The 15189-nt window shown below is 42.6% G+C and overlaps 1 protein-coding gene across 4 annotated transcripts in view; it reads right to left on the reverse strand.

The window, feature by feature from the left end:
• The window catches only part of pus10 (pseudouridine synthase 10), a 54442-nt gene that overhangs the window by 38344 nt on the left and 909 nt on the right, over positions 1-15189 (reverse strand). For all 4 annotated transcript variants that reach the window (XR_009515123.1, XM_059986005.1, XM_059986003.1 and 1 more), the window contains exons 2-3: positions 11229-11373; positions 218-469 (exon numbers count right to left, since the gene is read on the reverse strand). Coding sequence is in view for 3 of the 4 variants with exons in the window: in XM_059986005.1 (XP_059841988.1) it covers positions 218-469; positions 11229-11354 (378 nt within the window). In the remaining variant the exon portion in view is untranslated. The remainder of the gene's footprint in view (positions 1-217; positions 470-11228; positions 11374-15189) is intronic.

Raw genomic sequence — 15189 nt, forward strand, 5'->3', positions numbered from 1 at the left:
CTTTGTGGGCTGAAGGGCCTGTATTGTGCTGTAGTTTTTCTATGTTTCTCAGCCCAAAGCATCAAATATACATTCCTCTCCATAGATGCTGCCTGATTTGCTGAGTTCCTCCAGCATTTTGTGTGCTTTGCGATGCCTTTCCAGCATCTACAGAATCTCGTGTGTTCATGCATTAATTTGTGTAAGAATGTTGGGAAAAAAAAAGTCAAACATTTACCTTTTTCACAAAATCTTTTTCACAAAGGTCCTGTAGAACACCCAGACATACCGTGCAGGTTCGAACACCAACATCAGGATCCAAAAGTTCATCTGATGGCAGTTTTGTAGCTTCATTTTTGTCCAAATCCATATCATTATTTTTACCATCCTCCAATCTGATTTTCTTACAAAGTGGTTGATCATTTTTTATTGGTTCGGACTTGCATTCATCATCATCATTCAAGAATTTGCGGAGTTCAACGAACATTTCCTGAAACACAATCATGTGTTTAAGAAGTTACTGTCCATTACTGACTACATGTGGAATTTGGCAAAAAGGGCACCACTTGTCTCTATTTTTACGCTGTTATAATATGATTTTCACCACTGGAGATGTTCACAACAGTGAAGATCAAATACGTTGAAAAGCACAATAGTGATTTATTTTTGAGTCAATGACACTTTGGACTGTGGTGGAGGAGGCAGGAGCAGAGAGAGAAAACCCACACATTCGTGGGGAATTGAACTCCCCTGAGCTGTAACAGCATTGTACTAACCGCTACACTACCAGGGTGCCCAATTACCTGAAGGAAATCCTGGGGAAGCTTCAGCAAGAACATTGTAGTGATTAGGAATCCTCCGAACCCTAGAACATGGTTGTCCAAATCCCATAAGACAAATACTAACCAAGATCAAGGATTTATGAGTTGGGCTGAAGCTAATTAACTGGATAACCAATTACCTTGCTTCCATGTGTGCAGGCCAAGTCTTTATGTATATTTAAGGATAGATTCTTGATTGGTCAAGGCATGAAGGGATACTGGGGAAGACAGGAAACAGATGCTGAGAGGAAAAGTGGATCAGCCATGACAAAATGGAGCACACTCGATGGGTGGAATGGCCTAATTCTGCTCCATATCTTATGGTCTTATTACAGAGTTGCACACAAGCCTGATTTGTTTTATATTGAGCACTGTTCCACACAATCATAAGAGACGTTGCGCCAGTGCAACTATTGTGTGAATGGAGGATGAAGAGGAAATATAAAAATTATAATTTCCACTGGATACTTCTGCTTCTGCTTGCCTTATTCCAAGCTCAACAGCAACAAATCTACCAAAAGGCTAAACAGGCTTTCCATTTGTTCAGAGGAACAGTGGAGCCATAAGAGGGAAGGAAGGGATGATATTAGCAAAGAGCTGAATATCATGTGTACGAAGATGAATCCAACATTGTGAACAGTTAACAATTAACTTATCTCTTTTGAAATGTCCACAGCTCAGCCAGCACATGCACTGTCACAAAGACACAGCTCTGACTGTCTAGGCGGCTATCTCCAAATTGCCACGAGGAAGTTTCTGCCGATGAACATCTCTAGTCCAAGTCATTGCAGTTATTACTACAGCTCAAATTGTATAATAAAATGAATGATCAATAAAGATACAAACTATATTTAAATAAACCAAGGTTATGCCACTAATCCAGATAAATTTTTAATCCAAGGTCAATTTGAACATGCAAGTAAATTAACACAGGCAGCTGTATAACTGCCAAACTCATATGATGAGTAACAATGAATAACGAGGTCTGATACGACACTTTACCACTTTTAAAGAATAAAAATCTTAGAATTATAATGGCAACTCTACAACAGAACATCAAAAGCACTTTAAGTCCAATGAAGCACCTCTGAAGTGTTATTGCTGCTGTGATGTAATCACTTTGGCACATAACAAACTCTCGATAATAACCAGATAATCTGTGTCATGAGTGTTGCTGCAGGGATATGTACTCAGTGGCCACTATATTAAGTACAGGATGTACAGGGCTTCACATGCTTTTGGACTTCCGCTGCTGTGGTCTGACCACTTCCAGGTTCGATGTGTTGTGTGTTCAGAGACTTGTGCTTATTTGAGTCACTGTCAGTTTCCTTTCAGCTTGAACCAGTCTGGCCAATATCCTCTGACCTCTCTCATTTATGAGGCATTTTCTCCCACAGAACTGCTGCTCACTGGATTTTTTTTTGCTTCTCACACCATTCTCTAAAACTGATGTGTGTGAAAATTCCCAGAGATCAGCAGTTTCTGAGATACTCAAACCACTTCATCTGACACCAACGATTATTCCATGGTCAAAATCACTCAGATCACATTTCTTCCCCATTCTGATACATTGTCTGAACAGCTGAACCTCTTGACCTCGTCTGCATGCTTTTATGCGTTGAGTTGCTCCCACATGACTGGCTGATTAAATATTTGCATTAATGAACAGGTGCACAGGGGTACCTAATAAAGTGGCCACCGAGTGTATTTTGGCTAGAACATCAGCGATACACAATTAACACTGGTGCGCCTCAAGGATGTGTGCTTAGTCCATTGCACTATTCTATCTACACCCACGACTGTGTAGCCAGGCAAAAAATGGCGTCTATAAATTTGCTGATGAAACAACCGACTAGGCCCTCCATTGGTTCAGGTCGACCATGAATGCTGCGTCCCAGCTGTATATGTCAGGGGTCACCAACATTTCTTGCACCGCAGACCGGTTTAATATTGACCATATTCTTACAGACCAGCCAATGGGAAGGGTGGGGGTGGGGGTGTTAATCGCAACCGGTATTTAGGACCTATATTATAAGTGATAAGTCAACTATAAGTCACTTATAAGTAGCTAATACACTCAATTTTGTTTCTAAAAGGGTTTATCTAATGAATTTAATATTAAACACACAGCACATATTTTCCTCTCATGAATTTAGTAATGTCAATTATAACTCATAAGTAAATAGCATCATAACATCTTAAGTAAGTTTGGATCTTAAACACACAGCTCATATTTTCCTCGTGTGAACATATAAAACCATTGCAACACACCAGTGAGAGGACAAGGTAAGGGCTGGAGGTCCCCGTACCGGGGCCACAGCAGTCGCAGTCCAGAGAGAGCGACCGGCCGAGTGAAGGGTCTGACAGGGCGCGTGCCCCCCCCCCCCCCCCCGTAGGTAAGCGGGATCTATCGGCCGACAAAAGTTTGGCTGGAGGGATGACTTTCAGTAGATCACAGAGAGGTAGCTGCTCTGCTACTTACAAAACCCTGAACCCGAACTAAGTCGTCTGCGAATATTTTAGCACTGAGTTCCCCACGAACATTCGGTGTGCTTAACAGGTTTAGAGGTGGCGTCCATCTGTCCGCGCTCCAGACCAGTAACAACGGCACTTCTCGAGTTCTCACCGGCCGGTTACCCAAGGCCAACCAGTGATCCCCGGCGCTAGGGTATCACTGGGTTTAGGCGACTGATAACCTCGCGTGGGTAATGACTTCACGTTCATTCAAGTTCAACAGTGGGCGTGACGGGGAATGAGGAAAGGTGCAGCTGACTCATTTAGTTTCATATCGCCAAATCATATAATTTCCTCGCGGCCCGGTAGCACATGCTTTGTGGCCCAGTACCGGTCCACAGCCTGGTGGTTTGGGACCACTGGTCTATGTGATACCCAGCCAGGACAGAATGATATGAAGAGCAGCTGTTGCCCATGCTGCAAGCCTCTCCTGTCCATGCAACGGATGAATGCAAAGGAACACCAGTGGCATCACAGGAGATACCAGTCAGTGTTGAACTCAATATAGGACTGCCTTAGGGACACCAGCTCCAAATTTTACCTTGGGGTTTACTCCCAAAGCCTTCCTTGTGAGTGGGTATGGCTGCAAAGCAGCAGAGGTTTGAGATCAGAATTTTCCTTTTCAGAGATGAGCTGCCAACCATGGTTTACAAGCGACTGGTTTTAAGAGACCAGTATTCTCCCTTTGCCTCTTCTCATCAGTAAAGATGGTTCTGCAAGGCATAGTGGCTAAGTCACACTTGAAGGCCAAGAGCTGGACTTGATTGTCAGAGGCTATTTGAGACAAACACCATTGGGGGCATTTAGCCCATTGAATCTGCTCCACCATTTCATCATGGCTGATCCAATTTTCCTCTCAGCCCTAATCTCCTGCCTTCTCCCCGTATCCCTTCATACACTGACCAATCAAGAATCTATCAACCTCTCCCTTAAATATACATGACTTCCACAGCTGCCTGTTGCAAAATAGTTCCACAGATTCACCACTCTCTGGCTAAAGAAATTCAATCTCATCTCCATTCTGAAAGGATACCCCTCTATTCTGAGGAGGTGTCTTCTGCTCTTACACTCTCCCACCATTGAAAATATCGTCTCTACATCCACTCTATCAAAGCCTTTCACCATTCGACAGGTTTCAATGAGATCATCCCACATTCTTCTGAATTCTAGTGAATACAGGCCCAAAGCCATCAAATGCTCTTCATATGTCAAGCCATTCAATCCTGGAGTCAATTTTGTGAACCTTCTACAAACCCTCTCCAGTTTCAGCACATCCTTTCTTAGATAAAGCGCACAAACCTGCTCACAATACTCCAAGTGAGGTCTCACCAGTGCTTTATAAAGTTTCAACATTACATCCTTTCTTTTATATTCTAGTCTTCTTGAAAAGAATACTAACACTGCGTTTGCCTTCCTCACCACAGACTCAACCTGCAAATTAATCTTTAGGGAATCCTGCACAAGGACTCACAAGTCCCTTTACATCTTAGTTTTTAGAAAATAGTCAACCCTTTCATTTCTTCTACCAAAGCACATGATCATACACTTCCCATTTCTGTATTCCATCTGCCATTTCTCTGCCCAATTCTCCTAATCTGTCTAAGTCCTTCTATAGCCTCTCTACTTTCTCAAGGCTACCTGCCCCTCCACCTGTCTTCATATCATCTGCAAACTTTGCAACAAAGCCATCAATTCCATCATCCAAATCATTGACATATAACATAGAACAAGTCAGTCTCAACACAGACCCCTGTGGAACACCACTAGTCACTGGCAGCCAGTCAAACAAGGCTCCCTTTATTTCCACTCTTTGCCTGCTGCCAATCAGCCACAGTTTATCCATGTTAGAATCTTTTCAGTAATATCATGGGCTCATAGCTTGTTAAGTAACCTCATGTGTGGCACCTTCTCAAAGGTTTTCTGAAAATCTCATTGTCCATCATTACTACCTCTCCAGCAAATTTTCTGGTATTCCAATATCCACTCTTACCCCTCCTTTACATTTTATGTATTAGAAGAAACTTTTGGTATCCTCTTTAATATTATTGGCTAGCCAGCTTACTTTCCTATTCCATCTTTATGTTCTTGATGACTTTTTTAGTTGCTTTCTGTTGGTGTTTAAAAGCTTCCCAATCCTCTAACTTCCCATAAATCTTTGCTCTATTATATACCCTCCTTTTGGCTTTCATGTTGGCTTTGACGTCTCTTGTTAGCCATGGTTGTGTCACCTTTCCTTCTGAATACTTCTTCTTTGGGATATATATATCCTGTGCTTTCTGAATTGCTTCCAGAAATTCCAGCCATGGCTGCTCTGCCACCATCCCTGCCAGTGTTCTTTTCCAATCAATTCTGGCCAACTCCTCTCTCATGCCTCTGTAATTCCCTTTACTCCACTGTAATACTGATACATCTGACTTTAGCTTCTCCTTCTCAAATTTCAGGGTGAAATTCGATCATGTTGTGATTACTTTCCCGTAAGGGTTCTTTTACCTTTAGCCCTCTGACCAATTCTAGTTCACCTTACAACACCTAATCCAGAATAACATTGCCCTTTTGGCATTCATTTTCTTTCTCCCATTGTAATTTGTAGGCCACATCCTTACTACTGTTTGGGGGTCTGTATACAACTCTCATCAGAGACTTTTTACCCTAACAATTCCTTAGCTCTGCCCACAATGATTCAACGTCTTCCAACTCTATGTCACTTCTTTCGAATGATTTGATTTCATTTTTTACCAACAGAGCAACACTGCCCCCTCTGCCTTCCTGCCTATCCTTTTGTTACAACGAGTATCCATGGACCTTAAGCTCCCAGCATTAATCTTTCAGCCATGATTCTGTGATGGCTACATCATAGCTACCAATCTTCAACTGTGCTGCAAGTTCGTCGACCTTATTCTGTATACTGTGCGCATTCAGATGCAACACCTTCCGTCCTGTATTCACCTTTTTCAATTTTGTTGCACCATACTCGACCCTTTGATTCCTAACTTCGTCTGAGGTCTTACCAATTTCTGCATCCACAACCTGTCCACTAACTGTTTTGGCACCCTGGTTCCCATCCCCCTGCAACTCTAGTTTAGACCCCACTGTGCAGCATTAACAAACCTTCCTGCTCGTATATTAGCCCCCTGCCAGTTCAGATGCAAACCATCCCTTTTGTACAGGTCCCACCTTCACTGGAAGAGAGCCCAATGATCTAAGTATCTTATGTCCTCCCTCCTACTGCTTAGCCGCCTATTAAAATGTATAACTTTCCTCATTCTGGCCTCACTAGCAAGTGGCACGGTAGCAATCCAGAGATCACAACCATGGAGATCCTGCCCTTTAACTTAGCACCTAACTCCCTTTGTAGAACCTCGTCACTCATCTTACCCATGTCATTGGTACCTACATGGACCACAACTTCTGGCTATTCACCCTTCCACTTAAGAGTGCTGAGGGGTCAGTCTCAGATACCATCCAGAAACCCCATCCTCGCCCACAGAACCTCCTCTCCGTTCCCCTAACACCATGTGCCTCTGCTCCCCACTTCCCAACTGAATCACAGAGACAGACTCAGACTTTCCTCCGACAGGTCATTCCCCCTGATGGTATCCAAAGTGATAAACCTGTTGTTGAGGGGGATGCACTGTCTCCTTAACCCCTTTCCCCTTCCTGACAGTCACCCAGTCTCCTGTGTCTTGCATCTTGGGTGTAACTATCTCTCTATATGACCTACCTATCACCAACTCCTTAACACAGTTTGTTAGAAGCTGCAGCTGGATGCACATCCCACAGATGTGGTGGTCAGGGATACCAGAGGTCTTCCTGCCTTCCCACATCCACAAGAGGGGCATTGCACGATCCTGCCTGTCAGCTCTACCTGCCTTCCTTTAATTTGGTTTTACTAATTAATCCCAAACACTGAATAGCCACTGGTCAAAGCTCTATTATGTTGCCCTTTATCCTTGGGCAGTGGACTTAATTGAAGTCCCCTCCTCTCCAAACTTCTAATGTCCGGATTGGCTGCTAGTCGAAGCTCTATCCCCAATACCTTCCACAGCTATGATAACGTAAAGGAAAATGACACAAGTATTGTTGGCAGAATTTCAGATGGTGATGAGGAGTGAAATAGATCAGCTGTTTGAGTGGTGTCATAACAACCTTGCACTCAAAGTCAGTTTGACTAAGGAATTGATTGTGGAAGGGGAAGTTGAGGGAACACACACCAGTCCTCATCGAGAGATCAGCAGTGGAAAGGGTGAGCAGTTTCAAATTCCTGAGTGTCGACATCTCTGAGGACCTATCCTGCGTTCAACATATTGATGCAACCACAAAGGAGTGATATCAGCAGTTATATTTCATCAAGGCTTTGAGGAGACTTGGCACGGCACCAAATACTCTCAGAAATTTTGACACGTACTGTTGAGAGCATTCTAACTGGTTGCATCATGGTCTGGAATGGAGGGGTGACTGCACAGGATTAGAAAAAGCTGCAGGAAGTTGTAAACTCAGCCAGCTCCGTCGTGGGCACTAGTCTCCCCAGCACCGAGGACACCTTCAAAAGAGGTACCATCCGTAATGAAGGGGCCCCATCACCCAGGACATGCCCTCTTATTGCTACCATCAAGGAGAAGGTACAGAAGCCTGAAGACACACACTCAATGCTTTAGGAACAGCTTCTTCCCGTCTGCCATCAGATTTCTGAATGGACAATGAACCCATGTACACTCTCTATATATTTTTTTTGCTCTCTTTTTTCCCACTACTTATTTGTCTTGTTTGAATATATTTCTTATTGTAATTTATAGTTTTTTATTATGTATTGCAGTGTTCTGCTACCACACAACGTATGCCAGTGATATTAACCCTGATTCTGAGATCCCGTGTTCTGCTTTAAAGCAGTGGCTCAGCTCCATTATGTCCACACTTTAAATAAAAATGGAAGCAAGGATAAGAACTGGCAAGATAATGGGAGGGTATAGCATCATCTCAAGAATTAAGTTTACTTGTCATGTGTACATTGAAATTTTCAGTGAAATGCTTTATTTGCATTAACAACCAAAACGCCCAAGGGTGTGCTGGGAGGCAGCCCTCAAATATTGCTACATATTCCGGAACCAACATAGCACACTCATAATAGTCGGAACAAGACAGGACACTAACAATCTCTGACGACCTACTGATCAGTCTGACCTCACCTATTCCACACTTGGCTCTCTGTTCTCCATGGAGTTCTTTGATGTCGTTGATGTAAAACATGCCAAGTTCCATGCTTCAGTTTACCACCACTTCTCCATGTTCCACTACTTCCTCAGACTTTCCATGCTGCTTCTCTGTCATCCAGTATCCGACAAGCTGACGCTTTCTCTACTTGTACACTGGGTAATATTCTTCAGTTCCCGACCAAAACTTGTACTGGCACAGTCTCAGGTTCATGCGTCCGTTTACCAGCCTTGGTGTTGAATCTAACTCTGTACTGTACTTCCAATCTCATAAGCACTTCAACGTGTTGACCCTCCATTTCCACCTTTGTGATATTTGCCTTTATCCACCCTACGACAGTTTCTCTGACGTCGCACATTCAACTACGCCTTTAGGAGTCCAAATCCTCCTTAAATTCAAACTCATCCTTGGCACCAATGCCTTTAACACAAATCAGATTGTCCATTCATTCATCCTTACTGACTTGCATTGTGTCCTGCTCCAGCAAGGGCTTAGTTTTAAATTCCTTATCCTCAAGTTCCAATCACATTCAATAGCCATCACTCCATACTTATTCCTCACTCCAATTCTACAACACCATGAGTGACACCAATTTCTGATCTGCAGCATACACCCTATTTAATAAAATAATTGCATCACCATGGCCACCATTCTATGCCACCACCACTAGAGTGCTCTCAAATTCCTTTTCTAAACTTCCAACATTGCCATCTCTTTCTTCTTTTATGAAGTGCCTTCTAAATGCCTCTCTCCATGGTCCAAAATTTGAGATAGAGTATTTGAATCATTTGAAACAGGACATGATAAAGGCAGCACACTGAGAAGCAACAAGTGACTTTGGACTCGAGCTGCTGGCATTGTATTTCAATAATAAGTGACCTGTCACCCCTGAGGCATTGGTACAACAGGAGCATCAAAGTATCAAACAGCCTCCTGTAGCTGCGAATATTACACAACTTACCAAAGAAGTAAACAAGAAAATGGTATCATAATGCAAAGACTTCTATGAGGTGCAGAGAGGAGGATGAAGGCAAAGGTTGGAAAGTGATTAGTGGAGACACAAGGCTGCAGATGCAGAAATCTGAAAAGCAAGGAAAGTGGAGCCAGATAGGGAAAGGATGATAGGTAGATGGAAGCAGGAGGAGAGGGGAACAAAACTATCTAATGTGGTGATAGTGGGGAGGGGGGATAGTGACGTGGTGTGGTGTGGGAGTAAAGGCTGGTGAGAAACCCTAGGTGGATCAGGAGGGAGAAAAGAATACAGGTGAACTGGGTTATCTGAAATTGCTAAGCACAATGTTCATACCATTGGCCATAGACTACCAAATGGAATATGAGGCATTGTTCTAGCATTTTGTGTTTAGCCTTATCCTGGCTGTGAAGAAGGCCAAAGACAGACAGTTCGGTGCAGAAATGGGAAGGAGAATTCAAGTTCAAGTTGAAGTTTAACGGACATTTAACCATGTATATAGATAAACGAAAGAGCGTTCCTCCAGGGACAAGGTGCAAAACATAGTACGTGCAGTCACACAGATCACACAACACATATAGTTAAGACAGCATTGTCACACACAAAAAATTAGCACAGGTTTCTGAGTGCTATAGCCTGAAGACTGGTGATGCATGGGTTGTTGTCCTAGGGCCACGTTTCTGCAAGAACAAGTATGCAGTAGTTCCTGGGTCAGCTGCAGACGAAGATAATCCCACTTGTCTTCCAGAGAGTGAGCACTGGACAGCAGCTCTGACAACCCAGCACGAATTACAGCACACCCTCTGCACCTCTGTTCTCTCCCATGCTGCCTCCTGTGTCCCCTCCCTGGGGCAGCTTTAACAGGCAATGCTGTGGTACAAGTGCCTGGTCCGCGCATCAACCCAAGGTCACCAAGCTCCACAGCCTTCAGTCTCACCAAAGAATCAACGAACCAGTGGTAAAATCGCAGTATTTTATATTACCAATATAACTGTCTGACAGGATCTCGCAATCACAGGAAAATCTTTTAAGACACACATTAGCACTACTTGCTGTACTTGGAGAGGCCACTGCGACCCAGTGCACTAGCATCTTACTGGAAATGGCATGCAACTTGCAGACCAAACTGACTACTGCAGCCAAGACTTAGTCTGACTTTCATGAAGTAAAGGAGATAAAGTCATAAGGTATTATGATACCAGGACAAGAGACACAAGTAAAGTTACATGGTGCCTTGTATAAAAATGACTCAAAATTATGAATAAAAATCAAGTCAGGTTCTCCTCTGTTAAAAAAGCTATTCCTAACATGATCCTTAAAAATTCCAAAGCATGGAAAACAAAGGGAACTGCTCCTGAAAGAGGAACACATGAAGGTATTAAATTGGTTTATCGAAAACACATCCATCTTTGAGTTAGAAATCGTCTCAAAGGTACATTTAATGTCAGAGAGATGTATACATATACATCCTGAAATTCTTTTTCTTCTACAGTAAATCTGAGCACATTGAGAATACCTTATAATATAAAGAAATGTTTGCCATACTGCTTAACAGACACAAGACCATTGGTGAATATGAAAGGAGGAGTTTTAAAGTATAGTGCTCGTAGGTCTATAATGGATTCTAAGGAGAGGGTGGGCTGTGAGGAAAATAGTGAGCCAGGTAGAATGGGGAAAAAAAAGAGGATTTTACAACACATTAAAAATTTTCAAATGTAAGAAAAACATGCAGAAACCTTGGAAGAAAGTCTGTATGTGGCTTGGTTTCCCACGCAACAGAATCGCAGCACACATCGAGGGCAGGATCCAGCCCGGAGCAGTGCCTGGACCACAGTTTTGTTCTTTTTAGTTAATGGAAGCATGACTTTGACTCCTGTTCAACTGAAGGCAAAAGCATTATTAAATATCAAAGAAATGCTCAAAAATAGCTACATCCTTTAATACTTTCCAAAAGCAATCCAGTTACATCAATACCATTAGAAATAAATAATTTGAAGTGTTTTCATTTTGCTTCTATGTGCTCTTCAGTTACAATTTTTCCTGTTACAGTTTTAATCAAGGGATACCTATGCAATTTGCAACCCTAAATCATCCATTCTGGAAGCCGGTCAAATCTGTATCAACATATTGTTCTATACCGAGCTCACATACATGCTAGAAAACTGCAATGAAACTGCTTGCATTTCTCCGATCAGTAGGGGAAATCATTTTGTATATGGAATTCTTTTTCACCAAAAGAACATTCCATTTTGACTGAACTTGATTTATTTCTTTATGGTTCATACCTTCAATGATAGAGCCAGCATCTATTAACCACCTGTGCTTTTGCTGCAATTCACGCGATGAAGGCACCCTCTCAGTGCTTTTAGCCAGCGGATGTAAATGCCCCATTGAAAAGTGAACAATACCCATTGTGCAGGAAAATCTATACTTGGCAATAGATCTGCAAGTGTGTGCCTGCCATGAACTTACTGCTATTGTCCTTCCAGGTTTTCTGGAAGAAACTACTGCAGCAAGCAGTAAGGACAGAATGTTGTCAGAGGGACAGTCACAAAAGAAGTCAATAGTTATGGTGGAAAACTGATTGCTGGTCAGTTTTTTTTTGGTGTTAAAATTCTTGAACATTATTTGGGCTGCATGGAATGGCTTCACTAGGGAAGACACAAACAATCTCCCAGATGTAATAGTGGCCAAAGGAACTGAAGGAACTAAAGGATGAACTGAAGGAAATTTATTTTAGGCAAGAAACGGTGTTCGATAGACTGTTGAGTCTGAAGGCTGATAAGTCCCCGGGACCTGATGGTCTGCATCCCAGCGTACTTAAAGAGGTGGCTCTAGAAATCGTGGACACATTGGTAATCATTTTCCAATGTTCTATAGATTCAGGAACAGTTCCTGCTGATTGGAGGGTGGCTAATGTTGTCCCACTTTTCAAGAAAGGAGGGAGAGAGATAACAGGGAATTATAGACCGGTTTGCCTGATGTCAGTGGTGGGAAAGATGCTGGAGTCAATCATAAAAGAGGAAATTACGACACATTTGGATAGCAGTAGAAGGATCAGTCCGAGTCAGCATGGATTTATGAAGGGAAAATCATGCTTGACTAGTCTTCTGGAGTTTTTTGAGGATGTAATTATGAAAATGGACAGGGGAGATCCAGTGGATATAGTGAACCTGGACTTCCAGAAAGCTTTTGATAAAGTTCCACATAGGAGATTAGTGGGCAAAATTAGGGCACACGGTATTGGGGGCAAAATACTGACATGGATTGAAAATTGGCTGGCTGACAGGAAACAAAGAGTAGCGATTAACGGGTCCCTTTCGGAAGGGATGGCTGTGACCAGTGGGGTACCGCAAGGTTCGGTGCTGGGACCGCAGCTGTTTACAATATACATCAATGATTTAGATGAAGGGATTAGAAGTAACGTTAGCGAATTTGCTGATGACACAAAGCTGAGTGGCAGTGTGAAATGTCAGGAGGATGTTATGAGAATGCAGGGTGACTTGAACAGGTTGGGTGAGTGGGCAAATGTATGGCAAATGCAGTTTAATGTGGATAAATGTGAAGTTATCCACTTTGGTGGCAAGAACAGGAAGGCAGATTACTATCTAAATGGCGTCAAGTTAGGAAAAGGGGAAGTACAACAAGATCTAGGTGTTCTTGTCCATCAGTCAATGAAAGCAAGCATGCAGGTACAGCAGGCAGTGAAGAAAGCTAATGGCATGCTGGCCTTTATAACAAGAGGAATTGAGTATAGGAGTAAAGAGGTCCTTCTACAGCTGTACAGGGCCCTGGTGAGACCCCACCTGGAGTATTGTGTGAAGTTTTGGTCGCCAAATTTGAGGAAGGACATTCTTGCTATTGAGGGAGTGCAGCGTAGATTCACAAGGTTAATTCCCAGAATGGCGGGACTGTCATATGTTGAAAGATTGGAGCAACTGGGCTTGTATACACTGGAATTTAGAAGGATGAGAGGGGATCTGATTGAAACATATAAGATTATTAAGGGATTGGACACGCTGGAGGCAGGAAGCATGTTCCCGCTGATGGGTGAGTCCAGAACTAGAGGCCACAGTTTAAGAATAAGGGGTAGGCCATTTAGAACAGAGATGCAGAAAAAATTTTTCACCCAGAGAGTGGTGGATATGTGGAATGCTCTGCCCCAGAAGGCAAGTCTCTGGATGCATTCAAGAGAGAGTTAGATAGAGCTCTTAAAGATAGCAGGGTCAAGGGATATGGGGAGAGGGCAGGAACGGGGTACTTATTGTGTATGATCAGCCATGATCACAGTGAATGGTGGTGCTGGCTAGAAGGGCCGAATGGCCTACTCCTGCACCTACTGTCTATTGGCTTTAAGAGCTGGAAGGTGGGTCACTGGTCATAGCCTTTTTCTATTCTTGCAGTTTTCTGTCCAGTGACTCACGACATTAACGGTGGTTATTACCATTGATGGTTACTGCCTGGAAAATATGGCACAAATATAATTTGCCACTTATCAGCTCATGTTTTAATGCTTGCCATCCAGGTTTGGTTGCATGCAAAAAATTTTCATACCTTTCTGCTGCAGATCCTCTATTCCTATTCCCCTCTAAATATATTACCTTTTCACTTTCAGTTGTTCTTTATTCTGCTTTCACCATGCTATCTGGTGGCGTATTATACATCCTGGCAACCCAATGCATTCAAAACCAAAGGTGAATTTATCCTGATTCGAATTGGATTTAAAATCATATCCTCCTGTACCAACTAAAATCCGAACTTTCCACTAATTTTAAGACTGTCCTCTCACTGTGACAACTTGGAGGAATCAGCTAAAATAAAAATTCTAAGTTCAATGTAAATTTTTATTATCAAAGTACATATATGTGATTATTTACTACCTTGAGATTTATTTTCTTGCAGGCATTTACAGGAAAATAAGGAAATAAAATAGAATTTATGAAAACTATAAATAAAAACTGACAAACACTGGGCAAAAGAAGACAAATTGTGCAAATAAAAAACCAATACTGTGAACACGAGTTGTAAGGAGTCCTTGAAAGTGAGTCTGTAGAATCATTTTTGAGTGTGGTGAGTGGAGTTATTCACAACTGATAAGGAGCTCGACAGCTGTAGGATAATAATTGTCCCTGAACCTGATGGTGTGGGGTCTAAGTTTCTGTACCTCCTGCTTGATGGTAGTAACAAGAAGAGAGCATGGCCTGGATAATGGAATGATGAAGGAAGCTGCTTTCTTATGGCAGCTCTCCATGTGAACGTGTTCAATGGTGGGGAGGATTTTGTCTATGATGGACTGGGCTGTATCCATTACTTTTTGTACTCTATACCTAACCACGATGCAATCCACTTGGCATCAATAGAAGTTTATCAACATTTTTGGTGACATGCTGAATCTATGCAAACTTCCAAGAAAATAGAGGCGCTGGCATGCCTTCTTTATAATGACATTTATGTGCTGGTCCTAGGACAGATACTTTGAAATGATAATGTCAAGTAGTTTTAAACTACTGATCCTCTCCACCTCCATCCCTGATGAGGACGGGCTTATAGGCATCTGGCTTCTTCCTCTTGTAGCTGATAATCAGCTCTTTAGTTTTTCTGACATTAAGTGAGAGGTTGTTGTTGTGGCACCACTGAACCAGATTTTCAATCAGCCCCCCCCCCACCCCCACCATTTGCTGATTCATCACCAGCTCT

Source organism: Hypanus sabinus, chromosome 12 (genome assembly GCF_030144855.1).
Source record: "Hypanus sabinus isolate sHypSab1 chromosome 12, sHypSab1.hap1, whole genome shotgun sequence".
Classification (NCBI taxonomy): domain Eukaryota; kingdom Metazoa; phylum Chordata; class Chondrichthyes; order Myliobatiformes; family Dasyatidae; genus Hypanus; species Hypanus sabinus.